The 22,592-nt window shown below is 36.9% G+C and overlaps 1 protein-coding gene across 2 annotated transcripts in view; it reads right to left on the bottom strand.

Annotated features, from left to right (window-relative positions):
* LOC150079655 (medium-chain acyl-CoA ligase ACSF2, mitochondrial-like) overlaps window positions 1-22,592 on the bottom strand; it is a 274,679-nt gene that overhangs the window by 172,733 nt on the left and 79,354 nt on the right. For both annotated transcript variants that reach the window (XM_090382450.1, XM_090382451.1), the window contains exons 4-6: window positions 22,450-22,503; window positions 17,533-17,651; window positions 8,437-8,481 (exon numbers count right to left, since the gene is read on the bottom strand). In XM_090382450.1, coding sequence (XP_090238576.1) covers window positions 8,437-8,481; window positions 17,533-17,651; window positions 22,450-22,503 — 218 coding nt within the window. The remainder of the gene's footprint in view (window positions 1-8,436; window positions 8,482-17,532; window positions 17,652-22,449; window positions 22,504-22,592) is intronic.

Genomic DNA, 22,592 nt, shown 5'->3' on the forward strand with positions numbered 1-22,592 from the left:
GAGAAAACTTAATGCTGATGGGATTCTCTCTCTTGCCCAGATTAATTGCCTGAGGGGACATAAATTCAAATCAAGGAAAGACAGTTGTAGAATAGATATGCAGCAGTTTGCCTTTAGCCAGTGTGTGGTTGATTGCTGGAACAAACTTCCATCTGTCGTTGAAGAAGTTGACAGCTTAAATAAATTCAAGGCAGAATTAGACAAACATTTGAAGTTAATGGATGGGTGAAATGGGAAGGGTTTTTTTTTTTTTTTTTTGGCTGATGCTGTATAAGCTTGCTTTCTTGCATCATATGCCTGTACTAATGGTAATGGCTAACTTCACACTCACCCTTTTTTGCTTTATAGTTTTCTCTCATTCTGAGATTTTTAACTAGACACCAAAACATTTTTCACCTTTCTGATACTTATTTTTCTTTAGCCTCTTTAGCATTAGCAAAGGCACATGATGCAAAACAGCAAGCTTATGTAGCATCAGCCAAAAAAAAAAAAAAAAACCCTTATTTCACCCATCCACTCGCTCCATTGTTATTTGTTATTTGGTTTTTAGGAGTATTAGCAACTAAGGCCATATTGCTCCTGGATATGCGGTGGTCATTCCCTGACCTTTCCGCATCCTCCGTATTTGGTGGTGATGGGCTCGAACCCCGGTCTAATCAAAAAGCGTGTGCTACGCACTGCTGCTCCTTCCCACCTGGCCTCACTCGCTTCAAATGTTTGTCAAGTTCTGTCTTGAATCTATTTAAGCTATCAACTTCTACAACAACAGATGGAAGTTTGTTCCACCAATCAACGACCCGCTGGCTAAAGGCAAACTTCCGCACATCTATCCTACAACCGTCTTTCCTCAATCTGAATTTGGCGCCTCCGTGGCCAGGTGGGAAGGAGCAGCAGTGCGTCGCACACGCTTCTTGATTAGACCAGGGTTCGAGCCCATAACCACCAAATACGGAGGATGCGGAAAGGTCCGGGAATGACCACCGCATACCCCGGAGCAATATGGCCTTAGTTGCTAATGCTCCTAAAAACCAAATAACAAACAAACAAACAATCTGAATTTATGCCCTCTGAGGCGATTATTCTGAGCAAGAGGAAGAATCCCATCTGCATTGAGCATGCTCAAACCATTCAAGGCTTTATACACCTCAATCAGATCACATCGCAGGTGCCTAGTCTTCAGACACTGTAATTTGCAAAATTTAAGCCTTTCTTCGTAAGAGCAACCCTACATTCTTCTTAAAATGAGGCCTCCAGACCTGTATACAGTACTCAAGGTATGGCCTGACCATTGCCTTATACAAGGGAATAATCACCTCCTTATCCCTGCTAGAAAAATTCCTGTATATCATTAACAAGACACCGTGAGCTACTCTTGCAGACCGTCTGCACTGCCCAGAAAACTTCATATCTGCCTGCACAATTACTCCCAGGTTCTTTTCATTCTCTATCACTGTCAGTGTGGTACCACAGAATTGATACATTACTCTGGAATTACTGCTTCCCATATGTAGTACTTTACATTTGTCAATGTTAAACTTCATTTGCCACCTCTCAGCCCATCTGCTCAACTTTTCCAGATCCTGTTGCAGCAGTGTGCTGTCATTAGTGTCATTAACAACCCTGCCAACCTACATATCGTCTGCAAACTTAGACATTAAGCCTGATATACCATCATGAATATCATTTTTAAATACAGAAAACGACAATGGACCCAACACTGAATCCTGAAGGACTCCACTAATAACATTAGTCCATGAAGAGCAGTGTCCATTGACCTCTTCTGCAGTGCGCTTTCATTTTTCTTTTACTCTTTCATCTTAGCCCTCTTCTACATTTCTTTATATTCCAAAAAAGGATTTATTAAATTTATTTTCCAGAAATTTTCCCATAATATTTTTTCTTTTCTATAAGTGCTCTAGCTTTGGTTTATCATAGCATGATCAACTTCCTGTCTCTGCATTTTCCTCACATGCCTCTTTTGCAACTGCCACTAAAATTCTCATAAATGTTTCCATTCTTCATCTCAAGTGATATCAGCATCACAAATGCTATTTATCTTTTGAGTAAGGTTTCTCTTTAATTACTGTTGACAAATGTGAGAGCTTTTCAATTTTTGTCCATTTTAACACTGGACTTGGTCTTGGCGCATTATAGCCTTAGTTGCTAATGCGCCAATAAAATCCAAATCAAAAAATCAAATCAACCATTTCAGCACTTCTTATTATCCCTAAAAAAATTGAATGGCAAATGCCTAAAAAACGGTACTCACCTTGTATAAATCTGCAATAAATTTATTGGTAAATGGTGGCTGAATTTAGTTTGGAAGAAGCATTAAAAAGAACGAAGGCAGAGAATGGGGTAAAAATATTTTTAAACAAATTTTAAAATGAACGCAAGGAAGTAGAAGTGCAGATCTCCAATCCTTGGTTGTCATAAAAAGGTTGAAGGACGCGAATGAAAGAATGAAATAAAAGAGAAGACCGGTGGTGCCAATAGTCGTTGTGAGAGACTTTCGTTAAATGAACCGCCATCAGTTGGCAAATGGAAGAGAAGTGAGCGCGTGTTGTATTTAAAGTTGGTCTATACTCTCGTGATGCTCTTTTTGACACGTGGGAACTTTAGCTGCGAGAGGTTCCAAGCCGGTGAGGGGTTGAAGGGAAGTTTTGCGTTAATAATATTGAGATCGGAATGGTGTCGGTACCATTCGATGGTGAGGGCTTCATCTCGAAGAATTCTGTAGCTCGATCTAAGTTTAATAATAGTGATGGCAGAGTCAATAAGGGGGGGTGTGGTTGTGGTTTTGAGCATGGGTTGTTAACTCAGTGCAGGATTGACTTGTCCTGAAACTGTTGAAGTGGTAGTATGCGCGGGTGTTGGAAGTTGTGGAGGAACCGAATTTGGTGGTAGTGCTGCCGATGTAACAGGTGTCGCAGTTTGGTTGGCATTTTATGAGATATATTATATTATCGAGATCATTGATGGGATACTTGTTTGTTTCTTTATAAGAATTAAATAGGGAACCTAGTTTATTATAAGTAGAGAAAGTGAGGGAGATGTCGGTGTCTTTGAATGTACGTCAGAATTGTGCTACGAGTTCACTATGGTAAGGGAGAACTATGCCAGTATTTGTCTTGTTACTGTGTCTGATGGGGTTATTAATGTTGTTTTTAACGGTGGATATTGTGTGTTGGATGAGTTGAGGAGGATAGCTTCTGGCTATGAATTTATCAGTAAGGTATTGAAGTTCATTGTGTAGATCGTTTTGTGTAGAGCTGAATTTGATAGCATTGTAGATTTGGTTGTATAGGACGGCTTTTTTGGTACTAAAGGGATGATGTGAAGTGAAATGTAGTGAAATGTTTCTCTACTTATAATAAACTAGGTTCCCTATTTAATTCTTATAAAGAAACATACAAGTATCCCATCAATGATCTCAATAATATAATATATCTCATAAAATGCCAACCAAACTGCGACACCTGTTACATCGGCAGCACTACCACCAAATTCGGTTCCTCCACAACTTCCAACACCCGCGCATACTACCACTTCAACAGTTTCAGGACAAGTCAATCCTGCACTGAGTTAACAACCCATGCTCAAAACCACAACCACACCCCCCCTTATTGACTCTGCCATCACTATTATTAAACTTAGATCGAGCTACAGAATTCTTCGAGATGAAGCCCTCACCATCGAATGGTACAGACACCATTCCGATCTAAATAATATTAACGCAAAACTTCCCTTCAACCCCTCACCGGCTTGGAACCTCTCGCAGCTAAAGTTCCCACGTGTCAAAAAGAGCATCACGAGAGTATAGACCAACTTTAAATACAACACGTGCTCACTTCTCTTCCATTTGCCAACTGATGATGGTTCATTTAACAAAAGTCTCTCGCAATGACTATTGGCACCACCGGTCTTCTCTTTTATTTCATTCTTTCATTCGCGTCCTTCAACCTTTTTATGACAACCAAGGATTGGAGATCTGCACTTCTACTTCCTTGCGCTCATTTTAAAATTTGTTTAAAAATATTTTTACCCCATTCTCTGCCTTAGTTCTTTTTAATGCTTCTTCCAAACTAAATTCAGCCACCATTTACCAATAAATTTATTGCAGATTTATACAAGGTGAGTACCGTTTTTTAGGCATCTGCCATTCAATTTTTTTAGTCAGTTTGTCACGGTATTATAAGACTACTATAATTTCACTATCGTCATTCTTATTATCCCTTAGTTTTGCATATTTTTGCCCTTAGTTTTGTATATGAAAAATGCTTTACATATTTCAAAATGTATTCCTAAAAAAAAAATTCATGTATAAATTAAAATTCGAATCTCTAACTCACATAAGTAAGGGACACCTGTAATAAGATCCTTTCACTTTATTACCAAAGATTAAAGCTTCTAAGCACTCTATAAAACCAAAACATACAGCATAGAATTGCATCCTGACACAACTGAGAGGCATTATGCTGCACCAGCCAAAAAAAAAAACCTGAGTAAAAAAATAATAATAATAAAATAAAATAAAATAAATAATTAATAAATAATAAAAGAAAAGGAAATAGACAACCTATGCATTTCCCAACTCTATTAGATAACTAACGATCCAGCTGACCTTTGAATTTCCCTAAACTATCAGCCTCAACCACCTATGTAGGTAACTTATTCCAGTAATCTATAACTCGCTGGCTAAAATAAAACTTCCTGCAATCCAGTCTAAACAACTCTCCCAGTAACTCCAATTTTTGGCCCCTAGTTCTAGAATCATTTATAACCGTGAAAATTATCCTCATTCATTTTACTTTTGCCTCTGAGAGCCTTAAATACCTCAATCAAGTCACCTCTGTGGTGCCTAATTTCCAAGCTGTGTAACCCACATATTTGAAGTCTTCCCCTTTTGCCAATCTCACCAGGAGAGTTACCCATCTCTGGGCCCTTTCAAGAAGAACAATGTCTTTTTTAGGTGCAGTCTCCATACTTGAACACAGTATTCCAAGTGTGGTCTAACAATAGCTTTATATAATGGGATTATGACACCCTTATATAATGGGATTATGACATCCTTATATAATGGGATTATGACATCCTTATCTCTACTGGCAAATGTTCAATAAATCACTGATACGACATCGTGGGCCTTCCTTGCAACCTGTCTACAATGCTCAGAGAACTTCGAGTCTGACCGTATCGTAACTGCCAAATTCCTTTCTTCCACTATTAACTTTAGTTCAACTCCACCAGGTGTACAAGTTATTTAGGGGTTGCTGTTCCCCAGGCGTAAGACCTTCCAATTTGCTGAATTAAAGCATAGCTGCCACTTTTCTGACCATCCCCAAAGTCTTTCTAATAGGTTCTAATATATTGTGACTACAAAATATACTTAATAATAATATTTTTGTAAAATGACTAGATTTTAACTTCTCTGGTCTATATGGTTGTACAAGAGTATAAACAGAATTTTTTTTATAATATGACATCTCTTTATTGTTATAAAATTCATATTAAATGAAGTACGGGAACTCCCCGACTTACGTAATACTCGATTTATGGAAATTCAACTTTACATAAGTTTTTGCTGGACGGTGCAAACTTAAATCATGGAAATGTATTTTGCATCCCGTAGGAATAAAGGGAGGTATTGTAAAAATATTGTAATGTGAACCCAATAACATGTTTTTTTTTTGTTGTTGTTTTTTTTTGTAATTCGTTCCAAGTCCTTGGAAGTCGAAAATTTCGCTATATTTACTAAGCTATTTATTTCTCTAAAAAGATCATATTTATAATGGAAATTGCACTTCCCTTTCATCGTTATCATATGTTCCCATTATAAGAATCAATTTTGAACGTCTTTGTGATATTTTTCTAAAGCTTGTTTCTGGAGGTCATGACCATAAAACAATAAAAACAATTTGCACTTTCCGGTTTATTTGGCTTTTATGTCAGTGCATCTAATTATAAATGGGTAGTAAACTCGATCTTATTGCATCTGCGATAATACTGATAACTGCAATTGTGTGAGTTTTTATCCCATTATGGTGAAATGTGTTCCCCTTCACTGAAATCTTCAATCATACAAAAAACAAATTTTCAGAAACTTCTCTTCATTCCTATTTACATATTACAATGATGAAGGAAAAGTGACCAATGAAAAGTGCAAGTGCTGAGTGTGCCAGGAAACAAAATAAAATTGATTTAGAAATTAAAATGAAAATGATTAAGAAGTATGAAGCAGAACAAAGTTTGCCATCTATTGCAAAGGAATTAGATCTCGCTGCTTCAACAGTGAATACTATTTTAAAGGACAGTGCGCGTAGAAAAGAACATGTCAAAGGATCAACACACTTAAGATCAACAGTGATCGCAAAACAGTGTTCAGGCACCATATCGAAGATGGAACAGCTGTTAATAATATGGATCAAAAATCAGATTCAGAAGCGAGTGCCCCTGAGTCTAAAGACCGTTCAAGCAAAAGCAACAAGTACTTATAAAGTTATTAAGGATAAGTACGGCGAACCCCAACCCAAGTTCATGGCAAGAAACGGGTGGTTTAAAAGGTTCAAGCATCATGCTGGTTTTCACAACGTTAAAGTATGCGGTGAAATCAGCAGTGCCAATTCTGCAGAGAAATTTTGTGATGTGTTGGAAAAAATTATTGAAGGCGGCTATTCAACGCAGCAAATTTTTAACATTGAAGAGACTGCTCTGTATTGGAAAAAAATGCCGGATCTAACATATATATTTCCAAAGAGGAAAAGACAATGCCAGGTTTCAAGGCTTCAAAAGATAGGGTCATGCTCTTGCTTGGGGCTAATGCAGCAGGAGAAATACAGATTAAATCCACTGCTTGTGTACCAATCTGGAAATCCTTGTGCATTTATGGGACTCAATAAAGCCACCCTATTGCCTCAGGGGCTCACATCTGGTGAGTATGGGCTTGCCAAACCCAGGGTCCTGAGCTGGATATCATCATTCTTCTTTTCTTGCCTTCTTGGTGATTCCCTTCTACTTCTGACTCTCTCTTTCTCTCTCTCTCAGGGTAACATGGGAATTTTTTTTTTTTTTTTTTTTTGGCTGGTGCAGCATAAGCCTCAAGCTTCCTTGCACCATATGGCTTATAATAATAATAATACCCATGCATTTCTGATTGAACCAGAGAGCATGGATAACAATATCTCTCTTTGAGGATTGGTTTAAATGCTGCTTCATTCCAGAGGTTGAAAAATATTATAAAGACAATGATGTTCCTTTCAAGATTTTGCATCTATTAGATAATGCTCCTGGACATCCTACGCATCTAGATGATTTCAATTCGGACGTGAGAGTCATATTTCTACTGCAAACACGACTTCACTCATCCAACCTATGGGTGTTATTTTAAATTTAAAAGCATACTATTTACGCACAACATTTGCTCAGGCATTGTCTGCAGTAGACGATGAGAAAAATTTTATGTTAAGAGACTTTTGGAAATCTTACAATATTTACCATGCCATCTTAAACATTAATAAGGCCTGGGTGGAAATTACTAAAAGTTGTTTAAATGGCACATGGAAGAAAATATGCCCACAGCACGTAAAAGGCTTCAAAGGATTTGAAAAAGATGAATCTTATGAAGAGGTTACAGATAAGATTGTAAAGGTTGCAGAGCTACTTTAATTGGAGGTTGATGCCAAAGACGGGGAAGAGGAAGAAGAGAAGGAATTATCTAACGAAGAACTTATTTACTTGCAGGCAGAGATAGTAAGCAGAGATTGCTGACAAAGCTCGAGATGAACCAAATGAGGAGCCGAGACGCTTCATCACCAGAGAGATGGCAGTGGCATTTTGTGAAATTGCATCGGCAATGGCAAGGTTTGAGTAGATGGATCCTGATAGCGAATGAGTCTTAAAAGTTAACAGAGGGGTGAATGATATGCTTGCTTGCTTGCTACAAAGAAATCTATGATGAAAAGAAAAAAGCCACCATCCAGTCATTCATTAACATGTTCTTTCATAAGGTTGAGCGGCCGACCCCTTCTAAATCTCCACAACCCTCAACCTCCACAGCACCTTGCTTATCAGTTGAAGATGTCGATTTTGGCAATGATGCTCGAGAGGTAAAACTAACTGATGTTATGCCTGTCTCCTCTCTTTTTTTATAATTTTGAATTTTTTTAAATTGCATGATTTTGTAATTTTTCCTGTGCATGAGATAAAAAATTTAATAAATACAATAAATAATCCTATTTACATGTTCGTCGAACATTTATTTTTTGAATTAATCAATTCAGCAAGCACAGTTGCAAGTGCTGCACAAGCATGGGGAAATTCCAACTTACATAAAATCGATTTACGTAGTGTTCTACGTAACGCAACCCTTACATAAGTCGGAGAGTTCCTGTAGAAGCAGAAATAAAATACAAAACAAAAAAACGTATTCTTACTTACGGTTTTTTTTCAGATAACATAATCACAGTAGTTAAATGTGGATACCTAATAAGAATGAAATAAAAAATTTATTATTATTTTTTTACATTTAACTTCTTTAGATTAATTCATAAATTAATTTATATTATAGCATAACAAACTATAATGGACAAAACAGTATGAAAACTAGTGTGTAGATAAGTTTAGATGTTGTCAATGAAAACCATGAAACAATAATTCATTTTACTATGAGTAAAACCAGTTGTATTAATAAATTCAATTCTTTTTAGTTTCAATGAGTGCTTGACTCTAGACTAAAATAAGTCATTAAAACAATCATATATTTGTGTTTAAGTCTGAAATATTAAATTTTGGTTATCATCCTTTTTTTGTATTTTTAGCAGAGAGCAGAGTTTCCCAACCTTCCAATCGTGACCTGAAATGAGAGTCATGAAAATCACATTTTAGGTTCATTCATAAACCTAAAATGGAGATTTTCAAGCACTGTTGTGGATCATCATGGAAAAAGCAAATATATGGGCTGTGTTAAGGTTACTATGAGTAAAACCAGTTGCATTTATACTTCTATGTACATTAATGCTAAGTGCATAGTAAATAAATTTTATGAATTTGAAGTACTGGTCAAGTCATCAAATGTGCAGACTTTGTGGGGTTATCAGAGACATAGTCACTCAGATATAAGGGATTCAGAATTTGAATATGGAAAGTACAATGTGTACAGAAGGGACAGACAGGACAGGAACAGGGGTTATGCTCTTAGTTAAGAAGCATATAAAATGTACTGGGAAAACAAAAATGAGAGTAGAATGGTGTTAGCATTTTTTAGCATTAGCATTAGTAGAGGCATACGATGCAAGAAAGCAAGCTTATGCAGCATCAGCCAAAAAAAAAAAAAAAAAAGTTCCGATTTCACCCTCCGTTCATTCCAAATACCTGTCCAGCTCAGCCTTAAATTTATTTAGACTATCAACTTCCGCAACAAAAGATGGAAGATGGCCTAAATAAATTTAAGTGCTCTTTGCTCAATGACTGTGATGAGCTTAACAAACAACTATACAGAGAAAGACAGTGGGCCAGTAAATCGGGATGTCTTATAATGCTGTTTTTAACTTTCCAGATATTGTTTGGAAATTGACGGTTGGTCGCTCACACGCTAGCAAGACTTTTGTGGATTTATTATGGAATGACTTTTCTACAACGAGAGGAAACAATACCCTTGATCTGATTATTCACAGCAATTCTTCGTGCATTAAGAATCTGCAGGTAAAAGACCTGTGGGTGGCAGTAATTGCAGTGTGCTGATGTGGGATTTACTTAAAGACTGAAAGGGTGCAGACAAGGGCAACCCAATTGGTGAAAGGAACAAAAGCGTGCTTTTACCTCCGCAGGTGCCTAGTCTGGAGACTAGGCACCTGCGGAGTGATCTGATTGAGGTGTTTAAGGCCTTAACTGGATTGAGTAAGCTGAATGTGAATGGTATTCTTCCTCTTGCTGAGACTACACACATAAGGGGGGGGGCATAAGTTTAAGTTGAGGAAGGTTTGTTTGTTTGTTTGTTTGTTATTTGGTTTTTAGGAGCATTAGCAACTAAGGCCATATTGCTCCGGGATATGCGGTGGTCATTCCCTGACCTTTCCGCATCCTCTGCATTTGGTGGTGACGGGCTCGAACCCCGGTCTAATCAAGAAGCGTGTGCTACGCACTGCTGCTCCTTCCCACCTGGCTACAGAGGTGCCCAGTTGAGGAAGGATGGGTGCTGGATAGATGTGAGAAAGTTTGTCTTCAGCCAGCAAGTGGTTGATTGTTGGAACAGGCTTCTGCCTGTTGTTGTGGAAGTGGATGATATGAAAAAATTCAAGGAAGAACTAGACAAATTCTTGGAAGGTATGGATGGGAGAGGTGTGTAGTGTTTTTTTTTTCTTTTCAGCTGATACTATATAAGCTTTCTTTCTTGCATTATTTGCCAGTCACTACTACTATGTAACTACTGTCAGGAGTAAAAGGAAGGGCTTTTGCTTTTGTAAGGATGACTACAGTGATATCAGACAATTTATAAATACTATACAGTGGGACCATCTTATGATATCACCAACTGGATTCATTGAAGGGTAATCTTATCTGACCAATCTGATGTGGTATTATGATGCAGTAACAAAAGGAACTGGGTGTAAAAAATCATTTTGATAGCATATACTTGGATTTCAAGAAAGCTTTTGATACTGTTGCACATAAAAGACTGCTGTACAAATTGGAGCAGGTGTGGCATTAGGTACAAGTTACTGTTATGGATAAAGGGATAGTCAAGTGAGAAAAAACATAGTTATTAACAAACACTACCCTTCATAGACTAATGTTATTAGTTGAGTTCCTCAGGGTTCACTGGACCCATTGTTTATCCTTAATAATATTGATATCGAAGATATATCAGGCTTAATGTCTAAGTTTGCAGGTGATACAAAGGTTAGCAGGGTGGTTAATGACAGTAATTAAGGTATGTTGCTGCAACAAAATCTAGAAAAATTTAGGCAGATGGTTTGAGAAATGGCAGTTAAAGTTTAACATTGACAAATGCAAGATATTGCATTTGTCAATGTTAAACTTTGACTGCAATATATGCAATATCTTGCATTTGTCAGTAATCCTGGATTAAAACACCAACTGTGTGGTACTACATTAAGGGTTGCGGAAAATGAAAAAGACCTGAGAGTAACTGTGTAGCAAGATATGAAGTTTTCAGAGCATTGAAGACGGGTTACCAGGACAGATAATGGGTTTTTGTCTATGATACTCAAGAACTTTACTAGCAGGGATAAGGAAGTGATTATCCAATTATATAAGGCAATGGTTTGGCTGCACCTTGAGTATATCGTACAGGTCTGGAGGCCTCACTTTAGGAAAGATGTATATCTGCTCAAACTCCTGGGTACAGAGAAGGGCAACAAGATTGGTGAAGGGAACAAAAAGGATGGTTTTACCAAGACAGGCTTCAGTTCTGTAAATTGCAGTATCTGAAGAATAGGGATATCTGCGAGATGATCTGATTGAGGTGTTTAAGGTTTTGAATAGATTCAGGATGCTCTGATAGATTCATAACAGCACTACTACTGTGTGCATGACTAACCCTCCAGTTCCAGTCAGAGGGAGTAATACTCTTGATCTGATTATCAGTAGTGATTCTTCATGCATTAAGAATCTGCAGATAAAGGAACCACTAGGTGGCAGTGATCACAGTGTACTGAAGTGGGATTTACTCAAAGAGGTAGCTACCATCAAGGGAAAAGGGAAGGAATTTTGCTTTTGTAAATGGTGATTACTGTGGTCTAAGACAGTATTTAAATTCTATATGGTGGAACCAACTGATGATGTTACCAACAGAAAATTCAAAATGGGAAGCATTCAAAGAATTAATCTTGGAAGCTACTAGGCTTTTCATACCAACAAAGAAATATTGTTCAAGATTTAGGCCTAAATGGGTGTCAGATGAACTAATTAGACATGTGACAGAGAAGAAAAATGCATGGGATACATATAAATTAACATGTAACACAGACGCCTGTGACAGATATAAGCTGGTCTGTAACCAAGTTACAAAGGAGGTTAGACAGGTGAAGTCAGATTACGAAAAATCTTTGGCAAAGGATGCAAAGAAAAACAGCAAAGAGTTCTTTACTTATGTAAATTCTAGAAGGACGGGGATGAATCAGATTGGTCCACTTGATATCAATGGTTCTGGACCCATGGACTGGAGATGTGCAAATGTGACCCCAATCCAATCCACAAAGGAGGATCAAAGGGAGACACAGGTAATTACAGACCTGTTAGTTTAACTTCTCTTCCAGGGAAATTAATGGAAGCACAGGTTAAAGAAGCATTGCAGGATCATCTAGACAAGACTTCAGTTATAGCTCGGACACAGCATGGGTTTGTTAAGAGGAAGTCTTGTCTGACTAATTTGATTGGATACTATGATGTAATCACAAAGGAACTGGATGCAAAGAATAACTTTGATAATCATATATTTGGATCTTAGAAAAGCCTTTGATACTGTTGCACATTGAAGACTACTGCACAAATTGGAGCAGTGTGGCATTGGAGGCATATTGCTGCTATGGATAAAGGGATGGTTGAGTGGTAATCAATGGAAACTGCTCTTCGTGGACTAATGTTATTAGTGGAGTCCCTCAGGGTTCAATGTTGGGTCCATTGTTGTTTTCTGTATTTATAAATGATATCGATAATTGTATATCAGGCTTAATGTCCAAGTTTGCAGACGATACGAAGGTTGGCAGAGTTGTTAACGACACTAATGACAGTACACTGCTGCAACAGTATCTAGAAAAGTTGAGCAGATGGGCAGAGAGGTGGCAAATGAAGTTTAACATTGACAAATGTAAAGTACTACATATGGGAAGCAGTAATCTCAGAGTAACTTATCAACTCTGTGGTACCACACTGACAGTGATAGAGAATGAAACGGATCTGGGGGTAATTGTGCAGGCAGATATGAAGTTTCCCTGAGCAGTGCAGACAGTCTGTAAGGGTAGCTCATGGTGTCTTGTTAATGATATACAGGAATTTTTCTAGCATGATAAGGAGGTGTTTATCCCCTTGTATAAGGTAATGGTCAGGCCACATCTTGTGTACTGTATACAGGTCTGGAGGCCTCATTTTAAGAAGGATGTAGAGCTGTTGGAACGAGTACAGAGAAGGGCAACAAGATTAGTGAATGGAACAAAGGGTTGTTCTTATGAAGAAAGGCTTAAGTTTTGCAAATTACAGAGTCTGGGGACTAGACACCTTCGAGGTGATCTGATTGAGGTGTATAAAGCCTTGAATGGTTTGAGCATGCTCAATGCGGATGGGATTCTTCCTCTCGCTCAGAATAATCGCCTGAGAGGGTATAAATTCAAATTGAGGAAAGACGGTTGTAGGATAGATGTGCAGAAGTTTGCCTTTAGCCAGCAGGTGATTGATTGCCAGAACAAACTTCCATCTGTCGTTGTGGAAATTGATGGCTTGAATAGATTCAAGGCAGAACTTGACAAACATTTGGAGCGAGTGGATGGGTGAAATAAGGGTTTTTTTTTTTTTGGCTGATGTTATATAAGCTTGCTTTCTTGCATCATGTGCCTTTGCTAATGCTAATATCAAAAAAGTTAAAATCTCTCGCATTACAAGGTATCGTGATTTACTGGTTAACTCTATTTTTCTGTACAGTTGTTCATTATATTCATCACAGTCATTAGGTTTATAACACACTCCTACTCTCATTTTTGTTTTCCCAGTTCTTGTAGTGCACCAAAACTGACTCGATATTGCAGTGAACACCGATGTCAACTGGATGCAAAGCCTTAGAATTTGTGCTTTTTAACTAAGAGCATAACTTATCTCCCTTTCCTCTCCTTTCCTTTCTCTACACATTGTAATCTTCATATTCAAATTCTGAATTCCTTATATCTGAGTGACACCATGTTTCCAATATCTCCATAATGTCTGAATTGAATGATTTGACCAGTGGCCGCAGGTCAATAAGTTCACCGATCAGAAAGTTTATATCTTAGTTGCCTCAATCCCCCCCTCTCTACGTTGAACATTTTACTCTCACTCGTTCTTTGAATACAGCGCAAAATGTCAGAATCACACGGATATTCAGCTACTGTGACCATGTAAACATAGACAGAGAAATTTACTGGAAAGCATGGCTCACTCACTTCTCCAAAAAACATATGCCAGTTTGTCGGAGTAAAGGGGAACCACAACACAGGTTGACCAGAGGCTATTATCCGTGTCACAATCTTTTTAATCCTCTGACTAGATATGGAAAGCATATTGACTAGCGCAACTTCTTGGTATGTGACTGCATAGGTTTTAGGGACACTACTAATGTTGTGGAACAGTAATCCTTTTCATCCTTAATTCGTGCTTTTTAATTACCTAAATTGCCTAAAGGCCAGAGGTGAGAATAATGCATACAAAGTTGTCTCTCGTAATCTGTTTGTTATATGGAAATTTTCTTCGTTCAACAGAAACTATTTTAAATGAAAATTACAAGGGGGAATTAAAAAAAATTTGCTAAAAAGAAGTTCGTTAAACAGAGGACTGACTGTAATTAAATCAAAAATAAAGCAATTTTAAAATACATAAATTGGTTGATTGCACCATTAAAATGCTGGGGATAGGGACCCTACTCACCCCACCATAGTTTCGGCTCTGGATACTCAATAATTGCATTCAGGATTTCATTTGTAAAATAAATGATCATCTCAACAATGGGCTTGCAATTTTTAAAAAAAAATAACAATGGGCTCTTGCGAGCCCATGTGAGCTCACTATAGCTCACCACTGAATGTACCTCTTTTGAAAGAAAAAGGTGCAAAAAACATGATGAAAATCTTCCAGGAACATCGAGAACAGAGTTGGTTGTTTTTGTTGTTGTTATTTGGTTTTTAGGAGCATTAACAACTAAGGCCATATTGCTCTGGCGATATGTGATGGTCATTTCCTGACCTTTCTGCATCCTCCATATTTGGTAGTCACGGTCTTGAACCCCTGTCTAATCAAGAAGTGTGTGCTATACACTGCACCTCCTGCCCATCTGACTATGGAGGCGCCGAACAGAGTTGGACTTGCAGACTAAAGAGAAGCCACAATATTTCTTTAGTGATGAATCCAATGACAGGTCAGAATTAGATGATTTAGACATACATTCCAATTACAGTGATGGTGAGGAAAAGATCCAAACCTCAGAAGAATCTGATGAAAGTGATGAATATCATGAAATCAGTGATGAAAATAATGAACCAAATTCTCAAGTAATCTCCAATGCATCTAAGTCTGAAGATGTTACTTGGCAAGAGGTAGGAAAAACTAAAATTTCAATTAATGAGTATAATAAAGATGCTTAAATCCTTGTTGATGTTGATTTGAACCAACCTTACCACATATACATACTGTTTCTAACCAACGACATCCTTGAGATGATGGTGACTGAAACCAATAGATATGCACAGTACTGTTTGTCATCAGCAGCTAGTAATATACGAACACTCAAAAAGAGTGTTCGTATATTACTGATTGGAGACCAACCACTGAACCGGAAATGGAAAAATTTCTTGGAATATTATTGATAATGGGAATTGTTCATGTCCCAGATATAAGATTACACTGGTCAAAAAAAGATTTATACTCAAATAATATCATTAGGAAATCTATGAGTAGAGATCGTTTCCTAGATCTGCTGAAATGTTGGCATTTTTCTGACAATGAAACTGCCAATGGACAAGACCATCTCAACAAAATTGGAATTTTATTAGATAAAGCCAATAGGAATTTCCAAAGTGTGTTAAAGCCAGGAAAAAAGTTGGTCATTGATGAACGTTTGATCCCTTGGCATGGAAGGCTACTCTTTCGCCAGTATATCCCTAACAAATCTCATAAATATGGGATCAAATTTTATAAATTATGTTTGCCCGAGGGATATACTCATGAAATCTCTATTTACACCGGAAAGAGTGATTCAGTGGAAGTAAAGGACATTCCCATGCTGTCTCAATGTAACTGCTCAAACAAGGACATGTTCTTTATTCAAATAATTTTTACACCAGTTTTCCTGTAGCGCAAGAGTTATTAGAAAAGAAAATCTTTCTCTGTGGAACTCTAAGAAGCAATCAAAAAGGAATACCAAGGAATATTACAGGGGAAAAAATGAAATGGGGAGACATAATCACTCTTGAGAATAACAAAGGAGTGAAAATCATGAAATGGATCGATAAAAAACCAGTAACTATGCTAACAACATGCAAAACTCATGAGCGTAAAATTATTGAGACAGAAAAGAACAATAGAAAGGGATAAAAAAATCAAGAAACCCGATGTTATTATCAGCTACAATCAAGCAAGATGGGAGTGGATATATCTGAGCAAATGGCATCATATTACAGTAGCCTGTGAATCAATCATAAAATGGTTTGTTTGTTTGTTTGTTATTTCGTTTTTAGGAGCATTAGCAACTAAGGCCATATTGCTCCGGGATATGCGGTGGTCATTCCCTGACCTTTCCGCATCCTCCGTATTTGGTGGTGACGGGCTCGAACCCCGGTCTAATCAAGAAGCGTGTGCTACGCACTGCTGCTCCTTCCCACCTGGCTACGGAGGCGCCACTCATAAAATGGTATAAAAAAGCTGCAATGGAGATCATCTTTGGTACCATGCTAGTCAATGCATGGGTAGTACAGAGTAAATTTGGGGCTAATAATCGTCTATCCGTCCTCCAATTCCAAGAAAGTATAATATACAGTTTATTGAATAGCAAGACTACTACAAAAGTAACAAAGACACCTGGCAGAATTCATACTTTTTGTAAAATGGAAGTCAAGCAAGGAAAGTTAGGAAATGTTGCAGGGAGTGTTACAAGAAAATTTCTGAAAAAGAAGGAAAGAAAGAAGCAGACCAGAAGGCAAAAAAAGTTAAAACATTTTGTCAAGATCTTGTTAAGAATTTGTCAACATTTTGTTAAGACATTTTGTCATATTTACAAGCATGTATGTAAGGTTTAAAGACAGCGTAGACGAGAGAAGCATATACCATATACCAGGAGAAGGATGTCATGCCAGCCATCTGACCATCTATGAATTTTGAATGGTTCATCCTTTCAGCCTGAAACTGTTATGTTTCTCCTTGCACACCTGTATAAGGAATTACTTCTCCTCATGGGAAGACCAGAATCATTATACTGAACACATTAGCTTTGTGGGGGGGGTTACTCTAAGATCTTATGTCCAGTGGTATATCATCACAAGTTGCAGTCCTTTTAGTCTCTTTCCTCCCCTGAGCTCAAAGCCATCATGCAGCTGCATCACCTGTCCCATATGTCACAAAAACTGTTTAGCTAAAGTAAAATAATTATAGTTGTAATAGTTCAGGAACAAATGAACTACTGAACAAACTAGTTGATAACGAAAATTTCTGTGATGAGTTAGCTGGCATCGTGAAAATTTCGTATTGTGTATTCCAATCATGATAAATATACTATAAAATATGAAACAATATAACTAAATGCACCTATTTATTCAACGAATTTATAATAATCATACATACCTAGAACACCTTAGTTTTCCTGGTGTTGCTTCATCTAGTTCTGGAACTACAGACCTTATTTTACCATAATAGTCCTGAGTCTTGAATGCATTTTCCATTACAAGAACATTTACTTTAGTCTGAAATACAGAAGTTCAATATATTAGTAGTGGAAAATGATACAAGGAACAAGCTTATAACAGCATCAGCCAAAAAAAAAAAACTCCACATCACCTGTCCATCCTCCTCTAATAACATTGACCAAAAAAAATAAATAATTTTTTTGTACTTCTGGTGCAAGAGTTGCAAATTCTAAAGGGAATTGATCTGCTGATTCCGAAAAAATACCAAAATTATGTCTCTATTGTATCTCTATTGAAAGATATACAGTACTGAAGTTTTGGTAACTAAATGAACAACCAATTTCAAATACAGGTAACCCTCGTATAACACGGTAGATTGGTTCCTACAAAATCTTGTGCAATGCAAAACCGTGTTATACGGGACTAAGAACCAGTACAAAAAGGGGGGCTACGTTCCAAAAGCTAACAAAAATACATAATTTTTTTTATAACTATTGGAAACTTAATTTTTATAATAGTAATAACTTAATATTTTAACTTTATTTTTATAATAGTAGTAACTTAAAATAGTAATAACTGAACAAACATCTTATCTTACAAACTGTGATACATGTATATCAGATAATATTTAAAATAAATAAATGCACAAGGCATAATACTTTAAGAGTTTGGTATCTATATAATATCGGTGTTTAGATACACCATAGATAACTCTTAATAAACTACAAAGTAGTTGTTGTAGGCATCATTTGCTCTTTCTCATATTGTGCTCTGCCTTCACGACGAGTTGCCATGATGTTGCACTACTTCGAATAAGTAACTCTTCACTAATAGAGAAGACTATTGTTACTTATTCTCAGTTGAGTACCACCACCCAGACAGCACTGTTTCACGGCTATTGGCCGATCATCAGTGGGTGGGCAGGTACCCTGGTAATGCAGACATGACGACCCAGTTGTGAAGTTGATCACACAATATGAGAGATGCCAAGAGGTGTAGATGTCAATATTTAAAATAAATAAATGCACAAGGCATAATACTTTAAGAGTTTGGTATCTATATAATATCGGTGTTTAGATACACCATAGATAACTCTTAATAAACTACAAAGTAGTTGTTGTAGGCATCATTTGCTCTTTCTCGTCGTGAAGGCAGAGCACAATATGAGAAAGAGCAAATGATGCCTACAACAACTACTTTGTAGTTTATTAAGAGTTATCTATGGTGTATCTAAACACCGATATTATATAGATATCAGATAATGGCGCCTCCGTAGCCAGGTGGGAAGGAGCAGCAGTGCGTAGCACACGCTTCTTGATTAGACCGGGGTTCGAGCCCGTCACCACCAAATACGGAGGATGCGGAAAGGTCAGAGAATGACCACCGCATATCCCGGAGCAATATGGCCTTAGTTGCTAATGCTCCTAAAATCCAAAAACAAACAAACATATCAGATAATGTACGTCCATTTAATTTTCTTAGTCTTTATCACTGCTAAGCACAATCAAATGAGAATGTTTTGTCTGTTGCAGAATATCCTCACCTTCTGAACATTCTTCTGCACTCTTTAAAAAATCAGTAATCTGGGTTTGTTTGCTTTTTGCTTGATAGATCTTTGTAAATTTCTTGATATGAAGCTAAATGTTTGAACTTTGTGCTCCTTTCAGTAGAAGGATCTGCATTCAAAAAATAAGGTTCTAATTGCTCAGCTAAGTTTATTCCTTCCCATATGCTGTTTAGCATAAAATTTGGAACTTCAGAATTTTCAACTGCGCTATCATTCTCTGAATTGATTTAGTTTACTTCCAATGCCATTTCCACCAAATCTGCTTCACCATCCTCTTTATCTACCAATAATTCGTGAACGTCTTCAGTAGTCATATCATCAAAATCTTCCCCTCCTACCAACTTACCAAGTTCTACTAATGCACTGATTCCGTTTTCGTCCGGTTCAACCATATTTCCTGAATGAACTGACTCTGGTCATAATTTTTCCAACACACATTTAATGTTGATGGTTTTACTTCTTTGAGTGATAAAGCTATGATTCCAGTACAGTCCAAAATTGAGAAATGTTTCCATGCCTCCATCACTTCAATAGATTTGGAATCAATTTTTTCCAAAATCCATTATAACGATTTTCTGATGTAGTGAGTTTTAAAGGTAGATATAATGCCTTGATCTAATGGCTGAATTAAAGAAGTTGTATTAGGAGGTACGAACATTACTTCAACATTTGGATGACAATGACAAGGCAATGCCATTGCCATCTCTCTGGTGATGAAGCATCTTGGCTCCTCATTTGATCCATATTGAACTTCTTCAGCATTTTCTTCTTTCATAATCTCTGCCTGCATCTTCATTAGATAATTCCTTCTCTTCTTCCTCTATTAATTCCTCCATGTCTTCGGCATCAAACTCCAACTGAAGTAGCTCTGCAACCTTTACAATCTTATCTGTAACCTCTTCATAAGATTCGTCTTTTTCTAATTTTTTGAAGCCTTTCACATTCCATGCGACATTTAAACAACTTTTAGTAATTTCCGTCCAGGCCTTATTAATGTTTCAGATGGCATGGTAAATATTGTAAGATTTCCAAAAGTCTCTTAATGTAAAATTTTTCCAATTGTCTACTGCAGACAATGCCTGAGAAAATGTTGTGTGTAAACAGTATGATTTTAAATTTGAAATAATACCCTGATCTATTGGTTGGATGAGTGAAGTCGTGTTTGGCGGTAGAAATATGACTCTCATGTTCGAATTGAAATCATCTATATGCGTAGGATGTCCAGGAGCATTATCTAATAGAAGCAAATTCTTGAGAGGAACGTCGTTGTCTTTACAATATTTTTCAACCTCGGGAATGAAACAGCATTTAAACCAATCCTCAAAGAGAGATATTGTTATCCATGCTCTCTGGTTCGATCGGAAATGCATGGATAGGCTGGCTTTATTGATGCCCTTAAATGCACAAGGATTTCCAGAATGGTACACAAGCAGTGGTTTTAATCTGTAATATCCTGCTGCATTAGCCCCATGCAAGAGCGTGGCCCTATCTTTTGACACCTTGAAACCTGGCATTGTATTTTCCTCTTTGGCAATGTATGTTCGATCCAGTATTTTTTTCCAATACAGACCAGTTTCGTCAATCCTAAAAATTTGCTGCAATTGAATAGCTGCCTTCAATAATTTTTTCGAACACATCACAAAATTTCTCTGGAGCTGCAGAATCAACACTGGTGACTACACCACATACTTTAATATTGTGGAAACCAGCGCGATGCTTGAACCTATTAAACCACCCGTTGCTTGCCACAAACTTGGTTTGGGGTTTCCCATGCTTATCCTGAATATCTTTATAAATACTTGTTGCTTTTTGCTTGTATGGTCATTAGACTCAGGGGCACTCGCCTCTGAATATGATTTTTCATCCATATTATTAACAGCTGTTCCATCTTCAATATAGTGTCTGAACGCTGTTTTGTGATCACTATTGATCTCAAGTGCATTGATCCTCTTTGACATGTTCTTTTATACACGCACTGTCCTTTAAAATAGTATTCACTGTTGAAGCAGCGAGACCTAATTCCCTTGTAATAGATGACAAACTTTGTCCTGCTTCGTACTTCTTAATCATTTTCATCTTCATTTCTAAATCAATTTTTTTCATTTCCCGGCACTGCCAGCACTTTCACTTTTCATTGGTCATTTTTCCTTCATCATTGTAATACGTAAATAGGAATAAAGAGAAGTTTCTGAAAATTTGTTTTTTATATGATTGAAGATTTCGGTGAAGGGGAACTCATTTCACCATAATACGGTTACGTAAAAACCCACAGAATTCCAGTTATCGGTATTATCACAAATGCAAAAAGATTGAGTTTACTACCTGTTTATAATTAGATGCACTAACAGAAAAGCTGAATAAACTGGAAAGTGCAAATTGTTTTTATTATTTTATGATCGTGACCTGCAGAAACATGCTTTAGAAAAATATCACAAAGGCATAAAAAATTGATTCTTATAACAGGAACATATAATGATGAAAGTGTAGTGAAATTTCCATTATAAATATGACCGTTTATAGAGATAAAAAGCTTAGTAATATAGTGAAATTTTCAACTTCCAAGGAATTACAAAAAAAAAAAAAAACAATGTGTTATTGGGTTCACATTACAATATTTTCACGATACCTCCATTTATTCCTATGGGATGCAAAATACGTTTCCACGATTTTTTTAAGTTTGGACTGGCCGGCAAAAGTTTCCGTAAAGTCGAATTTCCATAAGTTGCATATTAAGTAAGTCGGGTGGTTTCTGTATTCGAGTACACAATCAATCGTACCTCGTAGACTACCAGTGTGAAGAATGGTGTTGTTTTTTTGTCTCACAAAGTCCTTTAAAGTTGGGAGTGATTGTAGACAACTGAATTCTCATGTCGGACACGACATCCAGTCTGTAATGATATTTAAATTTTGGTTTAAAAAAAATTTAAAATTCAAAGTAGCCATTACAGAAATTATCCATGGATGCCTTGGAATCCATGGAACATAGTTTTGTAACCATGCTTTAAGGCATTAGTTCCCACATGGATAGCTATGCAACCTTTAGTCCTCTTAAGAATGAATATCTAGTCAGTAACATCATCAATTCTCACGCCTAAAAGACATAAAATTACCAAAAATTCATTCAATTAAGTGCAAGTATTCAACAATATTTTCAAGTGTTTTACTTTTTATTGGAACAGCATTTGAGAAAATTAGTTCTGGAAAAATTTTAATTCCATTTGAGAACTTTTATTTTATTTAAGTAATGATTATTCCAAATCACCAAAAATTTCTTTTTTTTTTTTTTACCTTTTTCAGGCAGAAATCTACTTCTGGAGTTTGATAGGCAGGATTCAAGGTTACCTGTAATAAATAATGAGTCAATAAAATATCTCAAAAGATGCACATAAATTTCCAAACTTACTGCCTTTTGGGACTATATCACGATAAAT

This window comes from Mastigoproctus giganteus, chromosome 10 (assembly GCF_048544385.1).
Source record: "Mastigoproctus giganteus isolate SK-2022 chromosome 10, ASM4854438v1, whole genome shotgun sequence".
Taxonomy (NCBI): Eukaryota; Metazoa; Arthropoda; class Arachnida; order Uropygi; family Thelyphonidae; genus Mastigoproctus; species Mastigoproctus giganteus.